Genomic DNA, 26,692 nt, shown 5'->3' on the forward strand with positions numbered 1-26,692 from the left:
ATAAAAATCCAATGCAGGACAGATCAAATAGCACACATCAATTTTTCTTCATAAACCCTAGGAAATGTTTCAATATGCAGATTGTTCTTTTTGAGACTAATGTATTAGTATTTATTTGTTTCTTTTTTTTTTTTTACAGAGATGACAGAAGCAGCGTCTTGACATTTAGTGTTCTTAGTTTACATTGCAATTTCAATTGCATAATGCATAAATAATTCAATAAGATAAAATAATTTTCAATTAAATGATTTGAAACTTGGTGTCTTAATGAAAAGAATAGTTTAAATGGCTGAAGTATTCACAAACAAACCAGGGGACTCTGTTTTTGGATAAATCTACCTACGAAGAACACTTCGAAGTGAGAACGTTCAAAGGCGCCATATTTAAGGTTCATTCCAAAGTTCGTTCTCAAACTGGTATTAAATGTTTTTCATTTGTTTTGCAAGTCCAATCATAAGTGGACAATGTTAAATAGAGGCGTAAATGGGTCTGCAGTGTTTTGAGTATGTCCACTTTCAAGCACCTCATTCGTCCAGATTACTTTCATTGTGTAAGCCGCTAAAGACAAGCTCCTTTCTGCCTACTGATATAATTCTTAGGGGACGTGTTATTGAAGTGCGCAAGCTGGATTTAGTTTAAACCTTGACGTCTAAAATAGCAAATTTAGTTTGAATGCAAAAAAATAAAAAAATAAAACAGTGTTCCAATGCAAACCCAAAGACTTCTGCATAGCTTTGCAGCTATCAGAGCAGAAACAAAAGCTGCTGCTCTCCATATAATCTTTCCGTTGTCTCATTTATGCTCATAAGTATAATGCATGACCTTATTTCACAAAAAAAGATCAGAAAAAGCCCATATATACAAATACCCATCCATAGAGCCTCCCCACAAAAATCAGTTGTTTAAAGAGACTAAAACGGCAGGTGTTAGTATCTTTTACCATAGGATCAATCTTATTCCAATGCTTTCCAGGACTGTCTACTCCATCAAGAAGCACTTGATGCCATTTGCATTGTTATTAATTAATAATAATAATAAAGTTTTAAAATGCTGTCTACTTCTGAAGCTTTCTGCTTGTTTTAGAGCAGAGCCAAAAAGGTACATTTAAGTCACTAGAGACACTATTGCATACATCATAAAAACTAGATTTTAACAAGTAGCAAATGCACTTTTTAAGTGTTCCTCACCTCTACAACACTGCAGTAGTGTTCATTTAGCTTCTAAGAAGTAAAATCCTCGCTCAAACATAACACATTCAGAGTGTGGGGTGATTTATGTAAGTGTCACTGATACTGACAGGTACGTTTTCATGGCGTCGGAAGGATATTATATCAGGAAAGAATAAATGCCAATGCCAGTATTTCGTTTTCTCTGTATCCAAGCTCAAACTCAAAAAACACTATAAACTGCAGACTGTTTCATTCTCACTTCCGTATCTATCGCCTCCCATTCACCTAGACTGACTCTTTTCCGCTTTACAATACATTTAAAGGGTCATAACATGAAAAAAATAGTCGACTGTATTCTAAAAACATACTGTAGCCTTGCATTAGTGTGCATAAAAGTGTTACTTCTTTTTTGCACCAAAAACCGTTTAGTGATCCCTCCAAATTTACAATTGTTTTTGCCCATTAACATACTTTTTGTTCACACAGCTCTAATATGCTTACAGTATTAAGGGCTCATTACAGCACTGTCATTGCTTGTTTGCAATATCTCTTGATGACAAACACTGCAGGACATTTTTCACACTGTGTATAACAGCAGCTTTTAATTACATCCCTGCAATAATGATTAGAATGTGCCATTTTAATATATGACATCTAAAATAGTGAAACAACTGCATTTCAAGGCACAGAGAGCGAGATGAAGGCTACATGATCACAAAGCCTGAGTTGAACCGGTGCATCAAGGTGAAAACACAACCATCTCTCGCGCTCCAGTGCAGATTTTAAGACCATTAGAGCAACCACATGCCCGAACGCGGCTTTATCCTTTAATGCACTGAAGATATAGAGACCTATTGTATGTGTCCTCTGCAGTGACTTTTTATTATCTTGAAAGCTTATTTTAAAAGTCACTGCACGCCAAATGGAAGCATTCTTGAGAAAAGAACAGCAGTTGTGCTGTGAGAGCTTGTAGAAGTACATGCAATGTCCATTAGCATCTTGACCATATAGATCCAATTCATACTGTAATTATTTCTCAGCAGGGCTTATTTTAACACAGCGGCAGGGATGCAAACTAGAAGCACAAATTCACGAAGCTTTGAATCTGCTGCAATTTTTTTTTCGAATCGGGCGGTTTAGAGATTGCGTAGCATTTTGCAAGTCACATGATTTCAGAAAGCAAGGTTTTGTTACGCGATACCATTTTGAAGCTCACTTTCAAAATATTTTCAACATTTTACCGTAACAGGTGTCTAATGGTTTTAACTGATATTGGGCCAGTTTATTTTTAACTAATTCAATTAATTTTGATACTCGTATGGGTCTGTAACACAAATAGAAGAGGGATACTTTTAATTGACCTAAATTGCCAAAACCTGACTAATGATACAAAACAAGGACTACAAATTAATAAAGAACGCATTTTACAGGACCTTAGACATTAGACATTCATTTAAAAAATGCAGTTGATTTTCAACATGTTTTGCATGATGCATTTTCATTGCATTTACACCACTTTGTTTCCAATCCTAAAGCCCCATTAACTCCAAGATGGATAACTATAAAGACAACGATATTAGCATGCACAACAATTATGATATAGTTTGTTAATTCTAAGCACGCATGCGCCTGTCGCTTTAAAATGTCAAGCTCAGGTTTGATTGGCTGTCAGTGTTTGTGTCGTTCGTCAGCTGGGAAAAAAAACAGTCTGATCGGAGTGATCCCAGTAATATTGTTTATCTGTGCCTTTACTGTTATAGCTGTACTCTGCTATTCTTTTATATTGTAAACACGTTTTTGGAACTATATATTATCCATGGCGTGAACAGGACTGTAATAAACTGTAATACTTAACAGAGCAATTTTTTCAGAGCTTCAAAAAGCTTTGTATGTCTACTCTATGTCTACAGGGATTCCATGTCAACGAGAGCGCTGCAGGTTTTGATGGACTACTGAAAAGATGTGAGGCGTTTTCTTCTTTTGATTAGCCATTTTTGTAGATATAAACACATACTATATACATAGTAACTCTGGGCTGGATGCTATTATAAAGTGCCGTGTTGTTTTTATAAATAGGACGACACTGAAAAAAAACACACTGATGCATTTCCTTATCTCTCTAATTGTCTTTTTCACTCCCTATTAATTTTTTAGAGAAATTGATGCTGAAAGACACTTCAACCCATGGACATAAAAAAAAGAGAAAAATACAGACACGTCAACACTGATGCACATATACAGTAAATTATAAGTAAAAGATGTTAAGTACACAGTTTTCTACTTTTTTTTCAAAATTTAATGTACGTTTTGGTCTCAAATCAAAGTTTGAAGATGTATTCTTCAGGGAACAGGTTGCTTTGGTTGATGAGTTAAAACTCTGTATTGAAGACGTTTTTGAAATCCCTATGGAGAAAATGAATGGGAAAAACACTTCAAGAACCAAACGTGGATTGACTTGTTATACCATCGAGTAGTGAATTTTATAAATAAAAGAGTTTTTGATGTAGGAAGGGATATGTAATTATTTCAAGTGACTTAATAATAAATCAAAAGGAAGGTTACTTCATAGACTGATATAATAATGGCATCTTAAAGATCTGAGGACTTCTGCTGAATAAAAACACGTAAGAGGGTTAAACTCTCCTGGAGGGCGCGTATCGTTATTTTAATGACCCATGCTCAAACATGTGCCGCTGATTCCTATTCTCTTGAAGCTGATAATTGGCCAATAATGAAGCCGGAGATCCTTTATCTAAACCTAAAGAGAAAAATAAATAAATGAAATCTCTTCTTGCTTTCCAGATGTTTCGCCAACAACATCCCGAAAAATGTCTACATTCGCTACGATGTCAGAATCAGAGTCTCCTGAATGATGAAAAAGCAACCTCACAGCATTTACAGTACATTTCAATTTGCTAATTAGGCAACGTGAACTAATAATGATCATGACACCTAAAGCATTAACGATAATCCTGAACCTCAATCAAACGTCTCTATTGGAAACATTTTACAATGAGGTTGCATTTGTTAATTAGTAAACATGAACAAAACTCGCAATGCATGCATTGATCTTGATGCTATTAGCAATACATTTTAATGCACTGTGAACTTGAACCTGAGCAACCTCATGAACCTTTTTATTACTTAGCAAAGAATAAGAAATGCGGAAAAAGGTTAGCTCTATGCATTAACTAATCTTAACAAATGCGACCTCATTTAATGTAAAGTGCTGCCTAATGTTTTTAAAAATATTTTCAGAGTACCTGAACAAGTGAAAGAGCTGCTCCAGAAGAATAACAGCCAACTTAATTGTGCACACAATGCAGTCCTCAAAACTAATGCATTTCAATGATTTTTCCACTTGTTCGCTATTACTTTATATAGCGAGTTTTAAAAATCACTTTACTGAGATTTCACTCAGTCTCAATGAGCAATTTGATAATATTTCAGAAGTACACAAAAATGGCCGCAAGGGTTATGGCCTGCAAAATGGCCGTCCTAGTAAACTCCTACTTTGCTGCTTATTTATTAATATAGTTAATTGCTTATTAATAGGTAGTAAGGTAGCTGTTAAGCTTAGGTATATGGAGTTTAAGGATTAAAGGATCTAAAATATATTTGTGAAGAGTAAGGTATTGATATTTACTTAATAAGCACTTATAAACAGTCAATATGCTGGTAATATGCATGCTATGTAATAGTGAGAATTGGTCCTGAAAATAAAGTGTTATCACAATTTTCTTGCCAATGCATTATTTCAGAGCTAGAAAAGAAAAGAAAAATTATAAATGCTTATAATGTCTTCCAAGCCTGGAAAGCACTATTTTAAAAATTTCAGCTTTATCATGAGCGTGGGAACCCTGAAAGCACAATAATGCGGCGCTGATCAGATTGCATGCATATCCTCTCTGAATGGCTGGAAACGAATGCTTGGGATGCTTTGAACTTCTATAAGACGATAAAACAGGTTCACACCGGGGACAGTTCGTCATAATTCGCCCACTTTTAGGAGAACTCAGCAGAAACTCATACACGGCCATGAGCAAAGGCCATACACAGTGCGTAGCATGGTGTCGATCACTCACCTATAAATTTTATACCGGGTCGTGAATCCTTGGCGAAATCTTTCCATGAAGGATAGGTACCCCTTCGAGTGGTGGAAAGGCCCACGGTCAGAGATGAGCCAGTCAAACTGCTTGGTAACATGCTGCTCGTTGGCCGAGGGCTCTTGGCGGGAAGACTGAACTGTTATATGGTTCCATATAAACAGGAAGTAAGTGACTTCAATGAGCCTCCAGTTCATGCTTCACTCTCGACCGCACTCTGCTCATTCTCGCTCCATTCTGTGGAGACCTGCAGGATACAAAAAGCACAAGACAACATCTGAACATCGGTCTCTAAACCCTGACACCACAGAATGTGCAAAAGAAATCGAATCCTCTTGTCATCACCCCGATAGTTTATTTTATTAGCAGCTGGTTTGGGAGCGCTGCGCTAACATGACTCACTGGCCTTTTCACCGATGAGAATGAATTACAAACAGGAAGTACAGCCTTCACTTTATTCAGACTAATTGGTGGCATGATAAGTTCAGACGGGGTGAGTGTCATCTTTATGATATGTTGTGACATGGGGTTGGTTTGTGGAGGAGGATGGCGGTGCATCTCCACTGGCTAATTAACAGCGGCGCTAGTCCGCACATGAATTTATTGCATTAGCCTCATTTATGCAGTTAAGCTGTGCATGCTAATATCCTGTGTATAATGATAATAATAATAATAATAATAACATTGTTAAAATTAATTCATTCAGTTTTACCAGCCATTAAAACTGTACATGCAGTTTTTCACCAAAAAGTAATGAATAAATATATAGACTGTAAATACAAAATGTGTCTTGAACTAAAATAAATGCTAGTTGATCATGTGGCTTTAAATAAAGTAAATGTTAGTTGATAATAAATACAGTTTAACTTGATGCACTAAAATAAATTAAACACTAAGTGAAATAAAAAAATGAATTAAACAGCTCAAAATTAATTAATAAGAGCAGCATTTACTGTGAACTGTTAAAAATGATCACAGTTCCAAAACACAGTTCATCGGATTACATATTATATAATTACAACACTGTCTTTGTGATTTATTAACTGTGCTGGATCATTTTGAATTTTCATTAATTATACAGACCAACTGATGAGTGACACTATTTTATGAACTCACGAATGCTGATATTTACTCATATTTGGTGCTTGGTTAATATTACGCCTTAAGCGTTTTACTGAATTTAATTTCTGGGGGATATTTTTGTGTTTTTGCAAGATCCTTTTGAAGGAAGTAACGTAAAACTTCAAAAAAACAAGTCTCGGTGTCTCATGCAGAATCTTAAATAAAATGATATGTGAGCTTTCCACGGCCAGCCTGTGTATGTTATTAAAATGAGCTGAATTTCCATATCACAGAATATGTCAGCAGTGCTCTTCATGACTGTCTATCCGACAACATGTTTTTATGTTGTGATAAGAGCCATTTTAAATTGTAATGATGCTCCAGATCTTGCCTTCCAGCATTATACCCCAAATCCTGAGCTACTAAAAGACGACATATACTCTATCAGACAGCATGTGATGTGACTCAGCACCTGTGACTGAGTCTAATACTGCTTAACACCATAACTTCAACACTATATTCCCTATATGCTATACTATATTCTGGTTTGTTGGATCTTATTACCTTTTTACCTTAATGGAAGTATTGAACACTTTTGGGCTGTGTATCCAGATATAATATATCTTAGTTTTAATAACAGGTGTAATAGTAGTCTTTCTAGCTACAATAGTCTTACTAGTGGCTATGTCCAATCATGTTTTGAACAGCCTGTGCTTTAAAAGGCTATTTTAGGTTAACTAATCACTGTCCTATTTCTAAGCTTTCTGTCCTTTCAAAGGCACTGGAGAAGACTGTTTTTCATCACCTTTCTTAGTTTTTAAAGAATAATGATATATTAGATTCCAGCCCATGCTCAGAGTTCAGCACAGAGAAGTGCTGTTGACTCTTTATTGTGGAAAATGTGTTGTTTTGGTTCACTTGGATTTAAGTGCAGACTTTCACACCATTAATCACTCTATTTTGCTGAAACGTCTTGAACAATATATCAGCATTAGATGAGCAGCTTTAAACAGATTGATCTTGACGGCAGAACGCTTTCTGTAACTTCACTTCCTCCTCTGCTGCTTTTACATGCGATGTCCCACAGGGATCTGTTTTAGGCCCTATTTTGTTTTCTTCTGTTTAGTTTTTTCTCCATTGTCCTTTAATTAGCAAATATTTTCCGTGAGCATCAGATTTCATACCATTTTTATGCAGATAACATACAGCTTTATCTCCCAGTTACGTCTAATGAGAATACATCTCTCTAGACATTACTTGATTGTTTGAGTGAAGTTAAAAGTTGGATGGCAGATAACTTATTTCAATTAAATGTCCTTGACTAACACTATAGGTACTTATGCAAGAAGTTTGAAAGTTATTTTTAACCCAGTGGTCAAATCAGCATTTTCCATGAATTCATCTCATCTAGAATGGACTACTTTAGCTACTTACTGGCACTAAACTACTTATCTGATCTTCTCTCCCATTATGAGACCAATAGACCTTTAAGGTCATCAAACACTCTGTTGCTGTCTGTACCTAAGACATACTTAAAGAGCTACTGGCATCGAGATTGGCTGAAATAAATGGTGTATGCAGTTTTATTGTGTGTACACTTAGTGTTTTGCTTTTATTTATTTATTTCTATTACTTTTGTTAAATCAAATTAATATTAGTAGACATAAAACTCCACTTGATGTGCTACATTTTAAAATGACAAATTCAGAACAAATACACAACTACATTTTCTTGGAAATAATACATATCTGATCATTTATTCAGATTTAGTCATCACACATAGCTTCAATGTATCTACTTTTTTTAACATATGCTGTAAACATTTTAATCATGGCTGTAAATTATGAGTTAAATAGCTTGTGCTTTGAGAATTTAATTATGACATGCGTGTGTTTTGACTGTTAATGGAAATATGACCTTGCCCACCCTTTAATCAAAAAAGGATTATGAATCATTAATGAGTAATATCATGCACACATCATGTATGCATACTCCCATAATTAACATTCTGCAGGCAAAAGATTGCATTAATAATGTGTCTGACAATGCAAAAACTGGCTATGGTCGATGCTAATTTATGGATATTACCACAAATAACCTTCTCATCTTATAGTTGTCTTCACATAGTATATACATAATTAAGAGATGTATATGCTACGAGCTCCAGGCATCTGAATGCAAATTAATATTCTCTTTTCTATGCAATTATCTAATTGTCAATGAAATAATTTCTTCCCTCTTTCTGTACGGCTGTTTACAGTCTTTAATGAATGAAGATCTCGCAGTCACACAGGCTTCTGCTACTGGCGTCACCTGCAGTGACAAATATGCAGCTGAGCGTCTAATGAGGGCTCCTTTAACTAATTAGTTCAGACTAATTTGAGGTTGCCTGTCAGAAGGTAACAATGCATCATTTCACTGAAATTGCAAACATGGAGAAAGACGCGTTAACCCTGTTAAATCTTCACAAGAAAAGGTTCAGTAGCCTTTACCTGGATGGATTTTCCAAAGGTCTCTGAGAGAAAACAATTAATAATAAATGTATTTACAAACTCAAGGTGAACCGGAAAAGTTAATGTAATTCATAAGGCAAATAGGGAGAAATTAGCTTTAGCTTTTTTGATATTATGGTGTTATAGAGAACTAAAACGATCCGTATATAGAGGGTGTTCAATATGCAAATAACATTTTGGTTTTAGGCTAAATTTATGTTAAAATATAACAAAAAATTTCAGCCACCGATTTTCATTTTAGTTAAGCTTGTACTAAAAAAACTAATAATACTAAATAATAATAATAATAAATGTCAGACACATATTAAATACACTAATGAAAAATAACAAAACGCATAACAAATTACATATTCAAATCATATATTCAAAGTTTCAAAATAGCATTCCAGAAAATATTAAATCAATTTTCACAAATGAAAAAAAAAAAAAAAAAACTCTCATGCCCATGTTGTTGTTGTTTTGTACTCTTTAGGGAATACTAGAGTATTTTCTATTACACCAAATGCCCACGTTTGGCTAATCTGCTCCTGTAACGAGTAAGTATCACATCTGAATGGCATGGCTCCTCTAAAGAAGCTTAGCAGTAACAGCTGGATGTTATTTGATCAATGGCAGTTATTCTAATGACATTCAGATTCTCAATACAATCCCACAGCTCTCCAACACTCAACTGGCTCTCTGACACATGGCCATCATGGTGTCCGCCAGAGCTGGAGTGTTTGAGGAACACCACCAGAATGATTTATGGCAGACTGATTATCTTTTGTGCAATTGTTTTTTTTAGTTCATCGCTGGTTATTGGATGCTTGCTGTGTAACTGAACTTGTTGTAATGCCATTTGCTATGAGCAAAAACACCTGAGTCTATGTTTACATGCAATATTGGTTGTAATATCGGTGAAGTAAATCCACACACCTTTATGTCGTGTAAACGAATAAGCAAAATGCATAAAAAAGTTTCCTGTTTTGGGCTGAAAACGTTGTTGTGTAAATGGTTCACCCTAAAATAAAAAATCCTGTTAAACCAGCTGCTTTTGTATCTTATACAAGATTTTTAATGTAAACTTGTGTGAATGAGAACTCACATGAACTTTAGTACTGACTTAGCCTGTCTGCTTTAGCTCTGTTCTGAAAAAGGGGGCGGGGAGCAGCAGCTCATTTACATTTAAAGAGACGTGCTCTAATACAGCACATTTACGCTTTTACTCAAAATAGGGATTTTAAAAATAAAATAATAATTGATCTTTGGGATATTTTGAGCTGAAACTTCACCGTTACATCCTGGGGACTTATATATCGTTGAAAGGGGATAATGTGTTACCTTTTAAATGATTACAAAGATTACAACCACTTTACCTGCATACGCACTTCCCAACGTATCCTTTATTGATTATTGATTTTCATTATAATTAGTATTTTAAGCAATAAGTAAGAGTATATTACATATATTTTAATCACAAACAATAACATTTTAATTATAACACTTTTTATTTAAGTGTAAATAACAGGTGTCTGAAAACACTATACTCAGTTCACTTAAGCATTTTAATTTGTCATTATTATTTTTTTTTTTTTCATAAGTATGCTAAAGTGTACAAACATATGGGCCTGCATAGTTTGTTGCTGTTGTTGTTTAAAAGTGCACGAGAATTGATGCAAATCGTCTTTTAACCGAAGAGAAGCACATGCATCAAGCGGAAAGCGATGCCGGCATCTGAAGGACTGACCATGACGAATGCCGTCTGATATTGATATTTCTTGCGGTGCTCAGTAAGCGGCCGAGGCACGGAGCCAAACCCACCGCAGGCTTACGGAAATGCACAAACATATAATAATTAATCTGTGCACATTTATACTGCACTGAGTGCAATACTGTGACTTACACTGACAACATGAGCAGGGAACTGTTTAGATATCTTGCAAAATAATGCAATTTGCACCATGATTTATATTTATTGCATACGACAGCCACATTGTCTGTGGGGGCAACAGGGTCATCATTTATTCATCCTCTCACTTTAAGTAATGTACCTCTTACTATCTAATCGGGAAAATTGCATGTGCATTACGGAAAACATCGCAGGGACAGCAGGGCAACAGAATACTTCCAATGCCATGGTTTATTGTGCTGTTTAAAATGAACACAACCACCTTGCCAGACCTGGTTAAGGTCCACATAAAACTAAAACTGACCAATTTGCTTTCTAAATAAATGTCTTCGGTCTTGTTGTGCATGATTCATCAGTGTAGGTTATTCCAAAGAAATAAAAAAAAGGTTTCAAGATGTAATAACTTGTTCTGCCTCTTTACACAAGGCTGTCACAATACCTATTCTAAACTTTCTGTTTATGTGAACCCTAAAAGTTGCATTTATTTAGTTACACAAGGACTGCATGCCTTCTAAACAAAACTTCAGAACATGCGAGAGCATCAGAATAAGGAGAAGACCTTGGACTACATAACGGAACTTCTGTTAGTATAATTGGCATTTTAGTCTTGATGATAGCTGACATTTATGGCAGAAGAGCTTTTTAGACCAAATAAAAGTGCTTATGACTCAGTGTGGAAAATTATAATATTTGCAGTGTTTTCCATGCATCCATTTGTCCATGTCGGGTCAGTGAGGACTTTCAATCATGTTTTCTGACTTTTCAGTGAAATCAAACTAAATATCTAGAGTCATCAAGGCTTTGTCTACTTTGTCTGAATTAGTTTAGACTCACACTAGCATGTTTAACGTGTTCCTGATATGTAATAACATTAAAATTAGCGTGCTCTTATGTTTTATCATATTCAGAGCGCTCATGAGTTTCTATGTTTTAGGTATGTTTTGAAGCTGGTTTATGCTGGTCCTTTGCTGGTTTATGCTGGTCTTTTGCCCAGATCTCAGCATCAAAACATACCTAACCAGCATATGCTGATTTTTTTCCAACAGGGCATCTGTCGATTTAGCATCTTTAATTTAGCATCTTGCTGCCTTGTATTACACATTGCTAGCATATTAACACGTTCCTGGTTTAACAGGTTTGTAACCAAATAGCAAGCAGTCATATCATCTATTTTTGTCCGTTAAGGTCTATGTATTTTGCTGAAATGTGTTATTATTTTGTTACCCGTATTGCATATGCTAACATAATTTAACATGGTTTAACATATATATCACAGCACTTTGCATGGTATCAATAAATCCAACTGAATAAATCATTGTATTAACGGATCTGTTGATCAGATTATTTCAGATCTTTACAATCTTCTCAATAGCTCATTTGAACCAAACTAGTTTTGCTTCATTTTGAGTGTATACTATATATCAAAAGCACCCTACACATCTCTTGCGGCTGACATCATCTACAGGCCTTTTGGGATAATCAGTCAAACAGCTATTTAGGCGTTGCAAGCTCACATTGACTCTGATTCCATTCTGGTAAGAAACGCCCACGTTGCTCCATCAATCAATTCCCCATGGATAACATCAAGTTACAGCCTATACGTGTCTTTTTCTTGTTGAATATCTTGTTTCACATTATGGAAGTAAAATAGGTTGTGAATGCAAAGCACCACCCAGGGTGTCTGTCCCTGTATCACCCAGAGTAAAATGTGTTTGCTAAATAACTTAAGTGGGTAAATGCACTGGATTTCCACATCACGGATTTATTACAATGAGTTCTTTGCGCTACAAAATCAATGAACCTCAGTCAGCTTTCTCAAGTCTTCAGAAGAGGGTCTCAGAGATGAATATTCCCCTGCTGATACACTGTATGACAAGATATTTCATATTAAACACTCATACTATTATCCGCTCTTGTGCTTTAGTCGTCTCCCTCTGAGAAAGACACATGCTGTTTACAAATCTCCCACCATTTTCTCTCGACTGCCTGAAGGACCTTGGGTTTTGTCGGTGTGAATTAATATATTGATGGATGTTTTGAGACCAAACAAATACGCTTATGACTCCATGCATCAAATTATAATGTTTGTAGTATTTTGCATGCATCCATTTGTCCAAACCACTTGTGCCATGTCAGGCCACTCAGGACTCCAGCCATGTTTTCTGATTTCCTTTTAATGTCTTCCCCGGTCTGAGCCAGTGTTGCCACCTTGTGGACGAAGTAATTGGTGCAAAAAGAATCAAAGGACATATGCACACATAAAAACTATGCCATAGCTTTGTCCTTCATGTGTTTATACCTAGCTTGTTGTCAGCATGTTTTAACACGTTGATAGCATGATTCTAGTATTTAACGTGTTGTAAGCTTTTCTAACTCACTGCTAGCTGGAATTGCTAGCATATTGCTAATATTTTTGCCCTTATATTACCATGCTTTCCATAATACTAGCATGTTTTAACAGATCGCTAACCTAATTTAGCATGTCTCTAATGTGTTAGAACAGTTCTCACATGATTTAGACTGCTGTTTGCTGTTGTTAACATGTTTTAGCATATTACCGCCATGTTTTATCATGTTAATAACATCATTTTGCATGTTGCTAACATGTTCCTAGCATGTTTCATCATATTTCTAACATGTGTATTTTTCAATGCTAGCACATTTCTAGCATGTATCCAACATTTTAGCATTAACCTCTTAAGACCCTGCATCCTCATATAAAGACAGTATATTTAAGTGAATTTGTATATATATTTTGGTTAAAAAAGCAGTTGTTTTTTCCTATTCATGTTCTTTCAAGTCCTTTTTTTTTTAAAGAAAATGAGTCCTCAACCAAGGACATAGCACAACTCATAATTACAAAATTGTAATATAATTATGAGATTACAACAAAAACTGGTCTTGTGCTGAATTGTTGTTGTTGCTCCTGCAGCCTTTTGGGTTACTTCGTGTTCCTCTCGCCACCCCCTTTTTTTTTCTTTGAGTCTGTAAATGGTCTCATTCACTCAGAGAGCTTCCTGTCTTCAGTGCTTTATTCAGAAATCTCATTTCTAATGCAAGTCTTGTGTGGACTCAATCAATTGCTGTTTCCCTTCATAGGGGCTGAGCTCCGCTTTGTTCCTGACAGTTCACAGGGATGGAGGCTTGTCCCTATTTGTATTCCAGGTCCCAGGAGCTGCTGGATTGAACCGAGAGAGATTCTGCTTTGTGAGGACGTATCAAACAGTTTCCGCCTACAAACTCCTCTGAGAGGAAGTGGAGGGTTTGGGTTTGTTCTAGAGTCCCTGTCCACTCGATGTAGACCACATACTGCCTCTGTCAACGCTGCGCTGGATATTTGCTTTCAGAGTGTTTTCAAAACCCCAGTGCCTAGACCTCTAAACCTGATGTACATAGCTAACATCCATCTAAACCTGGATCTGTGTTATCTGTGCATACACCAGTCCTTTTGAAAAAGCAGCTTTTGAGTTAAATCCAGATTAATGTAATAATATTAAGATTTACTGTTAGTACTTACTAGTCTCTTAATCTGCGTTTGGATAGTTGACAAATAAAAATTGGAGTACTATGGTGTAACAAATGAAGAAAAAAATAAAATAATAATGTATCTTACTTATACTAATAGCATGAGAATGGCTTTCCTTCAATGTTAGAGGTCATTTAATTAATTTATTTATTTATTCTTATTATTAGCTTTTTTTTTTTTTACAGTTTTACATCACACTATAGTACACGTTCATCCATCAACTACCCTTTTATAGTTACAGTCCTAGATACTACATTACACTAAAATGTGTGGAATAATGACAGCTATGAAGTAGAACAGCTTTTTTATTTTATACATGTTTCAACAGAAAACGTTATAGCAGAGTTTTATGAAATGGATGTCTTGACTAAAACGGTAGTAGATTTCTATGTTTTCTGTCAAATGTTTAATTATTCTGCAGGTTCATAATATAAAAGTGGACCATGCTACGCCTGTCAAGATAAAACGTTAAAAGATAAGTAATAAGAAAAGACACATTTAAGAAATCTAATGTAGGAAAAATATGCTTTTTATGGTGACATAAAATGGGCTAAGTTCGGGATATATTTCCACCTTAAAAAAATACTAAAATTACACAAATGTGATTATTATTTAATTATTGCTTTTATATATATATATATATATATATATATATATATATATATATATATATATATATATATATATATATATATATATATATATTATGTGTATATACAGTATATATCAGTTAGTTGCATTATAAAGTTACATAAACTAACAATGGACAAAAATTCTGTTTAAAAAAATCAAACTTGTGTTTCAAAATATGAAATTAAGCAATACATTATTTTACTACATTATTTACTGTAATGTATCGTGTATATCATCTGTATTTTACATCGCATGCAGTAGGCCTATTTAGTTGCATACATAAAATAACAATGGACTGTTAAAAATAAAGAAATAAAACACCATTATGTTTCAAAATGTTACATTTAAAGCACTTTTTAATTCATGTAGTTATTGTTCATTTTAATGTCGAATTACTGTAGGCCTACATTTTCTACATTTTGAATGCAGAATTCAGGATAATGAAGACCGGAATTGTGATTCTCTGGCATTTTGAGCAAACGGTGGACTATAAAATGATTTTGTAGCGTGGCAGGGCTGCCAGATGCTGGGCGATCTGCCACGAAACTCAATCCCCTCGAGGAACCGCCGGCTGACCAACAGGACTCTGACCGCGCTCTTGTTTTATATGATTTTATATATCATTTGCATTCATGTCGCACATTTCACTGCGGGGGAGAGCTAATCGGGGGAGGGTAAAGTGAGTGTAGTGCAATTTGTCGCTTTCAGATTACGAGGCGTCACAATTATGAAAGCGCTCCAGGCTGCGCGCACCTCTGCGGACGGCCACACAAACGCGCTGCCAATTACAGCCGTCGGCCGCCGAAAGAACGGACGCGCAGCCCTCGCAGCGCGTTCACGCGGCTCTCGCAGAAGCCTGACCTTCAGGAATCTGAGCTCAGCACTCTCGGCAGGATAATTAAATGCCCACGCCTGCCTCAACCCAATCAGCAGAGTCCAGATCAATGCACGATTTTCAAAACAAACTAATTCACTAATGGTCTGACTTATTGTTCCAATTTACCTGGCCAGTGAATTATGGGCCTGCGATCGGAGAGGGGTGGAGACCAGGGCGATCGATGGAGAGATAGAAGCGCCTGCGAGCGGAACCGCTGCCTGTGGAACGGGTCATTTGGCTCGGCGCTTCTGAGCGGGACGGCCGCTGTCTTAAAGCCAAGTAATGCGCTCTCAGACCGACAGCTTGGCCGGTCAAGGTGTTGGGGAGTTTGTTCCAGATAAATTAGCCATGCTAGGCTTGTAGCGAATTCAATTAAACCAAAGATAATTCAACCGTAATCACTCTTCAGATTCTCACAAGTTATATGTTTTTACCGGAAGTGGTTGTTGGGGTTGTAATTCATGTATTATTATGTCATATATTTTGAATAGACCTTCCTTTAAAACTTTAAAATGCACAATAAGTAAAGCACACAATAATGCCTTATTCTGTTTGACCATATTTTATATCCCTTAATCCTTAACTTAATATCTACCCACTAACTATTATTAAGCAGCAAATTAGTTTTAGTGAGAATTAGTAGAAGTGGGAAACTTTGGAATTTCTTTAAATCCTGATTTAGCAGATTGTCATGTCTGCAAAAAAACATAAACATGCAGCGAAATGATTTTATATACATATATACAGTTGCATGTAGAAAATACAACAGTACTGTTCAGTTGAATATATATATTTCATTCAACTTTCAGCATTTCCCACCACAAGCTGCAATGGAGTTAGCAGACTGTGGCGTCAGTCGAAGGGCTGGTTATGTGAAAGCGTTCTGGGTAAATGTGACAGTAAATGATGCTGTGTTTTATGGATGGCTGAACCCGCGTTTGTGCAATTGCTTTGTTTTCCTTTCCGTTTTCATCAAGCAAATGGAAGTTTCATGAAAACAAATGGCTGATGGAGGAAGGACAGGGATTTTCTCCATTCCTTGCCGATGGTGAACACCGTGTGTCTCTTTTGTCAGCATGTTTAAACAGATATGCTAATCGCTCGACTCCTGCGGTCATTTGTAAGCTCATACTGGGACGAGGCACTTAACATTCCACCCACTCGCCCTGTGGAGGAGAATCAGGCGCTTCTCGAAACGCAGCTCACGGGCTGTTTACCGCACCAAAAGACACGTGACCAACTTTACATGTTTCCTCCGGTTTGACCGAACACCTCGCAACTCGGACTCAAACCCACGACTGTCACAACACAAATAGAAATTGCGCAGAGTCGGTGTCAGACTGTTCTGGATTGAACCGGACTGCTTTATGATTTCAGTTATATATGTACGTTTACAGTTATCTGTTATTTGTGTTGTTCCAGGAGAGCGGTTGGTTTTTCTGCAGTGCGTTTGTGAGGCGTGATGTGTGCTGAAAGGCTGCAGCAGTGAACACACGCTGGCTTCTGCTGCGCGTCATGTGTGATCTTCGCCCAGCCGGACCCTGAAAAACAGCAAGAGATCACCGAGGATGGAAATAAGGCAGCTCCGATGAGGCCGTTCACGTGTGAATGTCAGAAGACGCCAACCGATCCTCTGACTGGATCAGAGATGCGGAGATGTGGAGGTTAAGTCAACATGAACATCTGTGACAGTTCGGACACGAGGCCGGGTTACTCACATAAATATAGGCACTAGTGTTGGTGTGAATGTAAAAGCGCATGCATTTAAAAAAAAAAAAATAATTTTTATCTGTTTGCTTGAGCATGTCTACTTAAGTGTCTACAGAGGGTTTCACTATTAAGCCCTAGCTGTTATCATTACACCCCATTTGAAAAGGGGAAGCGTGCTAAACTGTGTTAAATATGTACATTGATATTTTTTATAAAATAATATTAGTGACATAAAAGGCCACTTAAGAAAACTTAAAAGAAATTAATTAATTAATTTACTAACAAACATGTAACATACATGTCACATCTATTATATATATATATATATATATATATACATCTGTAATATATTATTTGATATTACATCTTTGTATTTAAATTACATTAATTATATTACATTACGCATAATTCAGTTCACACTAAAGTATATTCTTTCACAGGTTGTTATTTCTGTAATGTGTGTCCTTAATGAGTATGCTAAATTGTACTTCTTTCACAAGGTACTGTGCTGCAGACGTGAGTTTACACCAAACGGAAAACACTCACAACACCCTAGCAACCCACTTCAATTCCCTAAATACAATATCACAGCCTAGCAACAGCTAGTAACACCCTAAGGTTTCGCTTTGTTTTGATGGTCCCTTTTACACATTTGAACAAAAACAGTTCCCAGCCACAGGCTTGCACTCAATTTATTTTGGTGCAACTAAAATAACTTCACCTTTAACCTTTAAACAGGAGCCCAGCATGCAAAAAGAAATAGACTATTCAACAGCGTGATTTCAAATCAAAGCATCACGTTTAGCATCTCCAGCAAAGGCGCATTATGCATTGCACTGCTCTCTGCAGGGTCAGGGTAGCCCTGCTAGACTAGTTAGTGTAACCAGGCAGTCGTGCGCTCGCTGGCTTTTAAATTGAACCAGCAGGGCATAGTTTATCACTGCAAATATTGGCTGGAAATTGCCCTGCTTATCAGAGTCTGAGATGGATGAGTCGTTTACTCCTGCCCTATAAAACTCCGCTTTCAAGCCAGAAAGAGCAGCGCTGTCATCTCCACTCGCCGTGTAACGCGCTGGAATTTCACAAGCTGACATTTGTTTCGTGGACCGTCCTGCTCTGCCGTGTATCACGGCGGTGGCCTCAAAAATACTGACTGGAGAAAATGTTTGGCCAGCACTTTTTACTCCTCATCGAAGAGACGCCGCGCGGCCTCGACCTTCCACGACCGAAGTTTGCGCTGTCTGTGAGCGTGTTTGTTGTTAGCGGCGGGCGGTGAACAGATGTAGATCTCGCGGGACGGGGCCTCTGTGCGTCATGACGAGAAGCTTCGATCCGGCTGCTACTTTATTTTCAGCCCGACTTTTTCTGACCTAATTTCCACACGGCATGCTGTTTATCCTTCATTTCGCTTCCTCCCGAGCTCAGACGGCCCCGCGTGTGGCTCAATCCCTCCCGCTTAAACCGGACCTTTAATATACGCTCAGCCGGCCCATTGTTCTTATTTAAGCATGATTTTGAGAAACGAGCGGATGAAAGCGAAACAGCGCTCCATAAATCAGAGCTCCTCTGGGACACCAGGCAGATGGTAGCGTAAGCTCAAGCCACTCACCGTAGATCTACACCTTTAGGTGAAATATGCCACACACTACGCGCTGGCAGATTTCATGAATATACATGAAGTAAGCCAGTGGTTTGATTTAATTTAGCTCGCACTTCCAAATCTGCATGAAAGTGACGGAAAAAGCATATGTTGGAGTTATATAAGCATTAGCAGCTCAATTTGAAGACTACAGTCAGCCTTAATCTCAAAGATTTTATGTGCTCCTGACATCTTGATGAGTCTAGTATGACAGCTGTTTTTTTTCTTATGTATTAAAAAGTTATTTTAAAAAGTGCTTACTTTTAAATGAATAATTTCATACAATGCACTTATTGTGCACATCCTTGTAATTACATATAGGTATTTTTAAAAATAGAAGTACATGTATGTACACAATAAAGTACATTGTTGCAATTATTCATTGTACATTGTAGTTAAGGCTACCTAATATAAAGTGGCACCCTAGTTTATTTTAAATGATCATGTGTTTTGAATAGTGAACTGTAAAAGTACATATATTTAGTGCAGTGTCTCAAATAATATGAGCTTACAATGCACAGCGTTTATAATTCCTTAGCATTAAAAATCCAATACCATTAATTGTCTTTTACGAGTAAAAAAGTAAAATAAAAGAACATAGCAAAATATTTGCGCCAGAATGCAAGAAAATAGAAACATTTACAAAAGCATTCCCTCTGATCCACTTGTGTGCGGTGATTTGTATGAATCATTGAATGATCTAATTAGTATACGCTTATATGTACTTTAAAACAAAGACAAGCCAGCTTTAATTGTCTTAAAGAGCACATTTTATTGAGAGAATTTAATAAATTCTCACTTATTCTTTATGTGCTTAAAATGAATGATGAATAATACTGTCAACTCTCCTGTCATAAAATGCTGGTAATTTCCTGAAAAGGATTGTTCACATGGAGTTAAATTCAGCCGAATGAATTACATCAATGATATATAACCACAAATTCACGCTTTCCCTAAAAGGCAGTTTAGAAATTAGGAATGACTTTTAATTAATGTGTTTTAACAACAATACAAGCGTCTCATTTCTCCCCTCTGAAACTCTGGCCCATAGACATAAACTGTAACAGTTTCAGAATAATTTTCTCTGGTAATTATCGTTTACGCCATAAATGCATTGAAAAGAGCTGATCTTTGAATCTTGAACGTTGCAACGTAATATTCAGTTTCTTTGCAAGCCCGGGAATCTCCGGTAGCAATAAATTCATTGAATTTATCTGTTATTGATTGTGTTGTTTGTCCAGGTTCATCATAATTAAATACCTTACAGTAATTCCTGCATTTTTTCACTCTTCCGGAGCATCTGGAAGCGTTTCAGAGTGCTGGAAGCAGTTCAGCGCAGCGATTACCCTGGTGTCAAGAACTCCCATGGTAATAATAATCATCTCTTCTTCAAATGAGGACAAATATGATTATGAAGACAGCTCGGCTTGGCTTCATGGCAGATGTAAACACTAACCGCCAATAAAAGGAACAGAAACGGCAAAGAGTCCTCTCAGCTTTGACAAGGTCAATAGCTGAGTGATAAAGGTTGACTCCGCTAGACTCGACAGAAGAAGCGGATTTACTAAATGAAGTAAGTATTTCATGCTCCACCGGCCCACACTTACACCACTAGATCCCACATGCTGATTGCTCAACTGTAAATGTATCAGGCCTGCATCTTTCAGATCGGGTGTCATGTGGCCATGTGTAACAATATACAGCATGTGAGCGGCATCCAATCTAAATCATGTCACAGGAGGCTCCAGTCAATTACAAGGAAGATGTAAAGGGTCATTTTAATATCTGTTCTCTGGGTGAAAAATCAGATACACTTCCAGTCAACCATTTAGTCACATTGCGGCGAATTTATGTCGTAAGTTCCTGCTCAGATTCCTGAAACTAGCTTTGTTGGCCTCAAAAGAATACAAAGGTTTACAAGTGTTTGAATAAAGACATGAATATATTGATAGAATGAATATAAGAAAACTACAAAGATATATTTTGTTTTGCTTACACATAGATTAATTGTATATTTATAATTATTTGTATTAAATTTAAATTATGTAAAGTTCTATTTTATCTTTTCTTGCATGTACCACTTTATTAACAAGAGAAAATTATGCATAGTCACAAGCAACCAAACCCTAATCCTAATAATAACATATAACTATGTTAATTGTTATTACTCAGAAACATTTACTGAGAGTAATAAACTTTAACTAGTTCCTTTAACTAGTTGTTTAATAAAATGTGTGTTGCTAGAACATTAGCCATTTATTAGTTGCAATTAAACACATATTAATGCATGAGCTTATTCTACATCCCTAATCCTAGACAATACCTAAACTTAACAACTACCTCACTAACTATTAATAAGCAGTAAATTATGAATTTATTGAGGGAAAAAACTAAACCATAGTTCATTCTAAAGTGTCACCATAACATTACATAAAAACATTATATAAACTTATACATAAAGCTCATTACCTGCGTTTGGTACAGCTGAGAGCACTATGATTGCAGTTTTGATTTCTCTGGCATTGATTCAAATCACACCGCTCGCATTGACATACTTTAAAGTTTCGCTCCATTACAGCCTAAAATAGAGCGCATGACCCCTGCACCGCTGAACACTGAGTCTCCACACACTCCCCGGAGCCTAATCATCTTCATAAAGCCCTGAAGAGAGAATCAAAGACACACTAATTTAAAGAGCCGTGCAATCAGTCCTCGCGACGGAGATATCAGTAACGCTGCTCATCTCAGGACACATTTAATGCCTGGAGGTTCACCCGTGATGTCTAATAGATACCGAAAGGAAAAAGCGCTGCAATATTAAAACACTGCAGGAGTGCGATATTGTAAACTCAACGCAAATGCAACAAGAGCCACATTTAATATATAAGCATTTATCAGCTATAACAAATGCTCATGCATTGCCCCTAAACCAATGGGTTGCGATCAACAGCTTTATTTAAATTAACACACTTCTGGTGTGAAACTAAAAGCCGAATTCTTAAATATTACTGCTTAGAAAACACACAGATTATCAATTTGAGGCCAGAGGCGGTAATGAGTTTCTGACATAATGCTAAGCATCTCAAAATTAAACCGTTTTGCGCTTAAGGGCCATAACTAGATTTACACAACACTTGCATTTCCAGGCAATTTACAGTTAAAGGATTCAGTGTTCTTATGCTGTTTGCATGTAAAAAAATAAATAAATAAATAAATAAAAAAACCTGTAAGGTCGACAATTCAAGCTGAATAACAGGTTTTGGTTCTGGTCTGTGGGCTGAAATAAATTTTTTTAGCTTCATGTTGACTGCGGTAAAGTCGGTGTTACCCTCCGCTGAGCTCACCGAATCATTACCGGCACAAAAACACCGCACTGATGTGATAGTTTATGATCCGCCTGCAGCAATCTGTGTGTGTGTGTGTGTGTGTGTGTGTGTGTGCACATGTGAAGCTGAATCAGCAGGCTCGTGCTTATCAAACACGGCACAGAAACACGCCTGTCTTGAATGTCGGATCGCGTGAAGTATGTGAACCGCACGCTGATGTTTGCCAACAGTGGGCCAAAGCACAAACAGGCCAGACCTCGTGCCCAGATACACTGTCACACAGCAAAGCCACCCAATTCACACTTCCAACCCTAAAGCAAGCACACTAACCCAGTTTTAAAAATATAAATTGAATTAAAACTTCGTAATGACTTCATAATTCAGTATTAGAGATGATGAAAGGATTTTTTTTCCTCGTTTTAACAGCATACTCTGGAGTCATTTGTTGATAACTGCCTGCTTTGTTGAATCTCAAAGGAATGAGATTCCTCCCAAAATCAAAGCAAAAATTACATTTTGCCTAAATAATGAATTAAGCCTGTTTTTAGGACCATTGCGGTATTTTCACTTTGTCTAGACTCTTTCACTACCTCAACTACTAACATAGTGCAAACTTACAACTGTTTGCCACTAATGTAAATATTAATTCTGGGTATAACTTTAGAATAGGTAACAGTTGTTAACTAACAGTTGTTAACTAACTATGACTTTCCTCAATAAATTATTAATTTGCTGCTTATTAATAGTTAGTAGGGTAGTTGTTAAGTTGCTAAGTTAGGTATGTAGACATTAATATGTGTTTAATTAGCACTAATATTTTTTTTTATTAAACAGTTAAACAATATGCAATGCTTAGCAATGCTTTACAATCCAATAAGCAAACAATAGTTTAAATTAAGTCATAATCTTTGTTTTTAATTCCTAGGTACACCTCAATGTGGTAGGAATTTCAGCAGCAACATATGCTTCATGTTGTCTTTAAGATGCCCATAATAAAGCTAGTATAGTGTCTCTATAAAGCTCCTGCTGGCTCACTAGCTAATACACAGCTTGTAAAGCACTGAAGACTTGGCACAGTGGCTTTGGCTCAACAACGTATATAAAGTGTCAAGTGAGCATGTCTATAAGTCCCATATTATCTCATAAATTATCACTCACACTCTATCCTCATATAAAGGTCCACTTGATTCATGTGGTCTCTAAACAGGTCGTGTTGTTTTTGTTGTTGTTCTCTTTCAAAAAGGATTTTGACACTCTATATTTACTACAAAAAGTGTTTTGAAGCACACTATACAAAAAAAAAAATCTATATGACGATGCTAATGTATTTGGTCTTGGAGGAATAGATCTGCTATGCTGTTGCTGATTATTGCTGTAGCTGTAGATTATTGCTGCGGCTGCAAGCAAGTACATGAACTGCATAAGCTGCTAAAGTGCTGTGAGTATTTAAGACACACTGGTGCTGCACAAATAGTGCGTAACCTGTAACAGATCTATACAGGTGGAGCTGGGGAAGGTGAAGGGTTTCAGAGAAACCAACAATTTAAATCGGAAACCCAGAGTTTCATGACAGAACTTTGACATGTACTCTACATTTACTGCTATAAATAAATAAATAAGCAAACAAACAATTAAATAAATAATGCATTTTAAATACTTTTACACAAAAATCATACATTTTGACTTGCACTCTACATTGATTTAATGTACAATCTATATCCACTGCTAAATGAATGAATGCATGTATTTTGACATTTTTATTAAGGCCAGTAAACAGCATTTTCCCTTCTGTTCCAGTAAATCTAAGATAATTACATTGGAAAAGTATATGAATTGCATTTTTTTAAGCATAAGTCTTATAAAATGTAATATAGATAATAGATAAATGAATGGAAATTGCAAAGGGAAAGAAAATGAATTATATATTCTCTAACAAGTCTTCTTATCTTGCACAGTTTGATTTCTAAATTGAAGGATCATGTTTTGAAGATGTTTAGATTGAAACCAAATTTTTACAGAAAAATCTGTTTTACGTTTTTTTTGTGTGTTTATCTGTGCTGCTCTCTCTTTCCTTTCACCGTATCGCCTCCAATCTTCTCCGAATATGCATTTGGCGTACGGCGTCCTCAGGCCGTTCTGAGTCTCTCGCGCTTTTAGTCCAGCACTCCTTCTCTCCCATGACCCTCTCTTTCTTCATTTCTCAAACCATCCGGAAGGGCCAAAGGGAGAGCCCTGTGCAATTTCCTTCCTCTAATAAGGTACTTCAAAGCCCACTTCCATAGTCGCGAAGTGACAAGATTAAAGAATAGCTGCTCTATTCGGACGGAGGCAGGGGCAGAAACAGAGGGCAAAAATACTCCGGGTAATTGTGGGGAAATCAAGCACACTGCCGCAGTCGCAGCTCAGCCGGGCTCGCGTCACCGCTTGGTCCCAGAGGATCAAATCGAAAGCTTTTTACTTCTCTCTCTGCCTCTGTTCTCTCTTTCCGAGCTGATATTGCACTTTAGTTTAGAAAAACAGACTAACAACATTCTCTGAAGCTTGGCCTCCTCCACTTTGAAGCTTGTCTGTGAACAGCTAAAAGCGGCGAACTACAATGGAGGCGATATCGAGGAGCTCATCCAAAGGCCAGATGAAGAGAGAATATTAACTAGCCTGAGGGCAAGGCAATATATTATATGAGGAAACTTTACAAAACCACAGTTTTTGCGACCCTTCATTATTTCCAGATATGTCTTAGAGGCATGTCGAGGAATAGATCACCTAGAAATGCGCATTCACAAACTCTAGGCTTCTGTTTCTGCTTCTGTTTTCCATTCCAGGGTCAGACTATCACACTAAAGCATTCCGTAATATGGTATGTTCCAGAAAAGGCCATGCATTGTAGGTTTTTCAATTATTGATATCTTATTATGCAAACTGTTCGGATTTTTACAATGCATGTTAGCTTATTTTCCATCAACCAGGCTGAATGAATATGAAAAGTCACAGTAGGTATGGTTGAAGCACTGCTATGCAACTTTCAATATTAATCTCATGAGAAAGTACATGAGAAGCTGGTGATTTTATAAGGAATTGCATCGAAACGTATTTTTAGACTGTATGAATTCCTCAAATCATTCTGCCAAATGTAAAATAATTAAATAAGAGTGTTGAACTTCCTGTCTCTGATAGCCGCTTGTTGTGGAAAAGAAAAATTGTGCTTGCAACGTTCTTGTAAGGCCTCTCATCTAATCGTTTATAGCATGCATATTACCAGAATATTAGCCATTTATTATCAGTAATTAAACATATATTAATGCACTATTCTACATAGACCTCATGCTACATTGCCTAATCCTACCCAATACCTAAACCTAACAACTACCTTGCTAAATATTAATAAGCAGCACATTAAGTGAATTTATTGAGGGAAAAGTCATAGTTAATAGAGAATAAATGCCTCCCTATTTTAAAGTGTTACTGAAAAAGTCAAACAATTTGTAATTTTTAAAACAACCAATCAGAGAGATTTGCATTTGCAATGGTGTTTGCCAGCCAAGACTATATACGATAGCAATGAAACCTCTGATGACTTTATATAAATGATATTATGCTGCTTTTGCATATTTTATGAAACCAGTAAGAGGCACTAAAAAGTGTTCAGTTTTATTTGAAACAGATGAACAGGGAATGGCATTGTATTGCATTGGATTTGTTTACAGTATATAATACAGCAGTTCAGAAATTAAATGTGTGGTGAAATCATTGCTTGAAAAGCAGAATGCACAGGCCTAAACCATACACTAAAACTTAAACAAGAGTGTTAGCAAAAGCAAAAGTGAAATAATGTTGTTTCTCCATCTTCTGTTGTTTAATGAATGTTTACAGCATTATTTAAGCATTTTTAGCAATGTATGTTTGCTGAATTTACTGGTTTACATTTAAATGTTATTAATTAAAGTTTTATACTGTAAAATGTACAGTTGGTGTTTTTTTGTATTTTTACATTTTTGGAAAAACTATGTTTCATTAATAATTATAATAATAATAATTATTATTAATATTATTACAATGTACATATTGAGCACGTATTATTTACAAATCATGCATTGTGGTAAAAGTGTTTTAAGCTTTGTGCAATAAACTGCATTAAAATAAGTTTCATTAATCAACAATCTTTCTTACAATCATAATTTTGTATAAAAAGTGTGCCGTCCTGCAAATAATGTTAGGCAGACTAACGTATTTCTAAAAAGCCTAT

At 36.4% G+C, this 26,692-nt stretch overlaps 1 protein-coding gene across 1 annotated transcript in view; it reads right to left on the reverse strand.

The window, feature by feature from the left end:
- The window catches only part of brinp1 (bone morphogenetic protein/retinoic acid inducible neural-specific 1), a 95,750-nt gene extending 90,231 nt beyond the window's left edge, over positions 1-5,519 (reverse strand). Inside the window, exon 1 of the mRNA XM_043240766.1 lies at positions 5,255-5,519. Coding sequence (XP_043096701.1) covers positions 5,255-5,472 — 218 coding nt within the window. The 5' untranslated portion in view covers positions 5,473-5,519. The remainder of the gene's footprint in view (positions 1-5,254) is intronic.
- Between the last annotated feature and the right edge of the window lie 21,173 nt (positions 5,520-26,692).

Source organism: Puntigrus tetrazona, chromosome 5 (assembly GCF_018831695.1).
Source record: "Puntigrus tetrazona isolate hp1 chromosome 5, ASM1883169v1, whole genome shotgun sequence".
Lineage (NCBI taxonomy): Eukaryota > Metazoa > Chordata > Actinopteri > Cypriniformes > Cyprinidae > Puntigrus > Puntigrus tetrazona.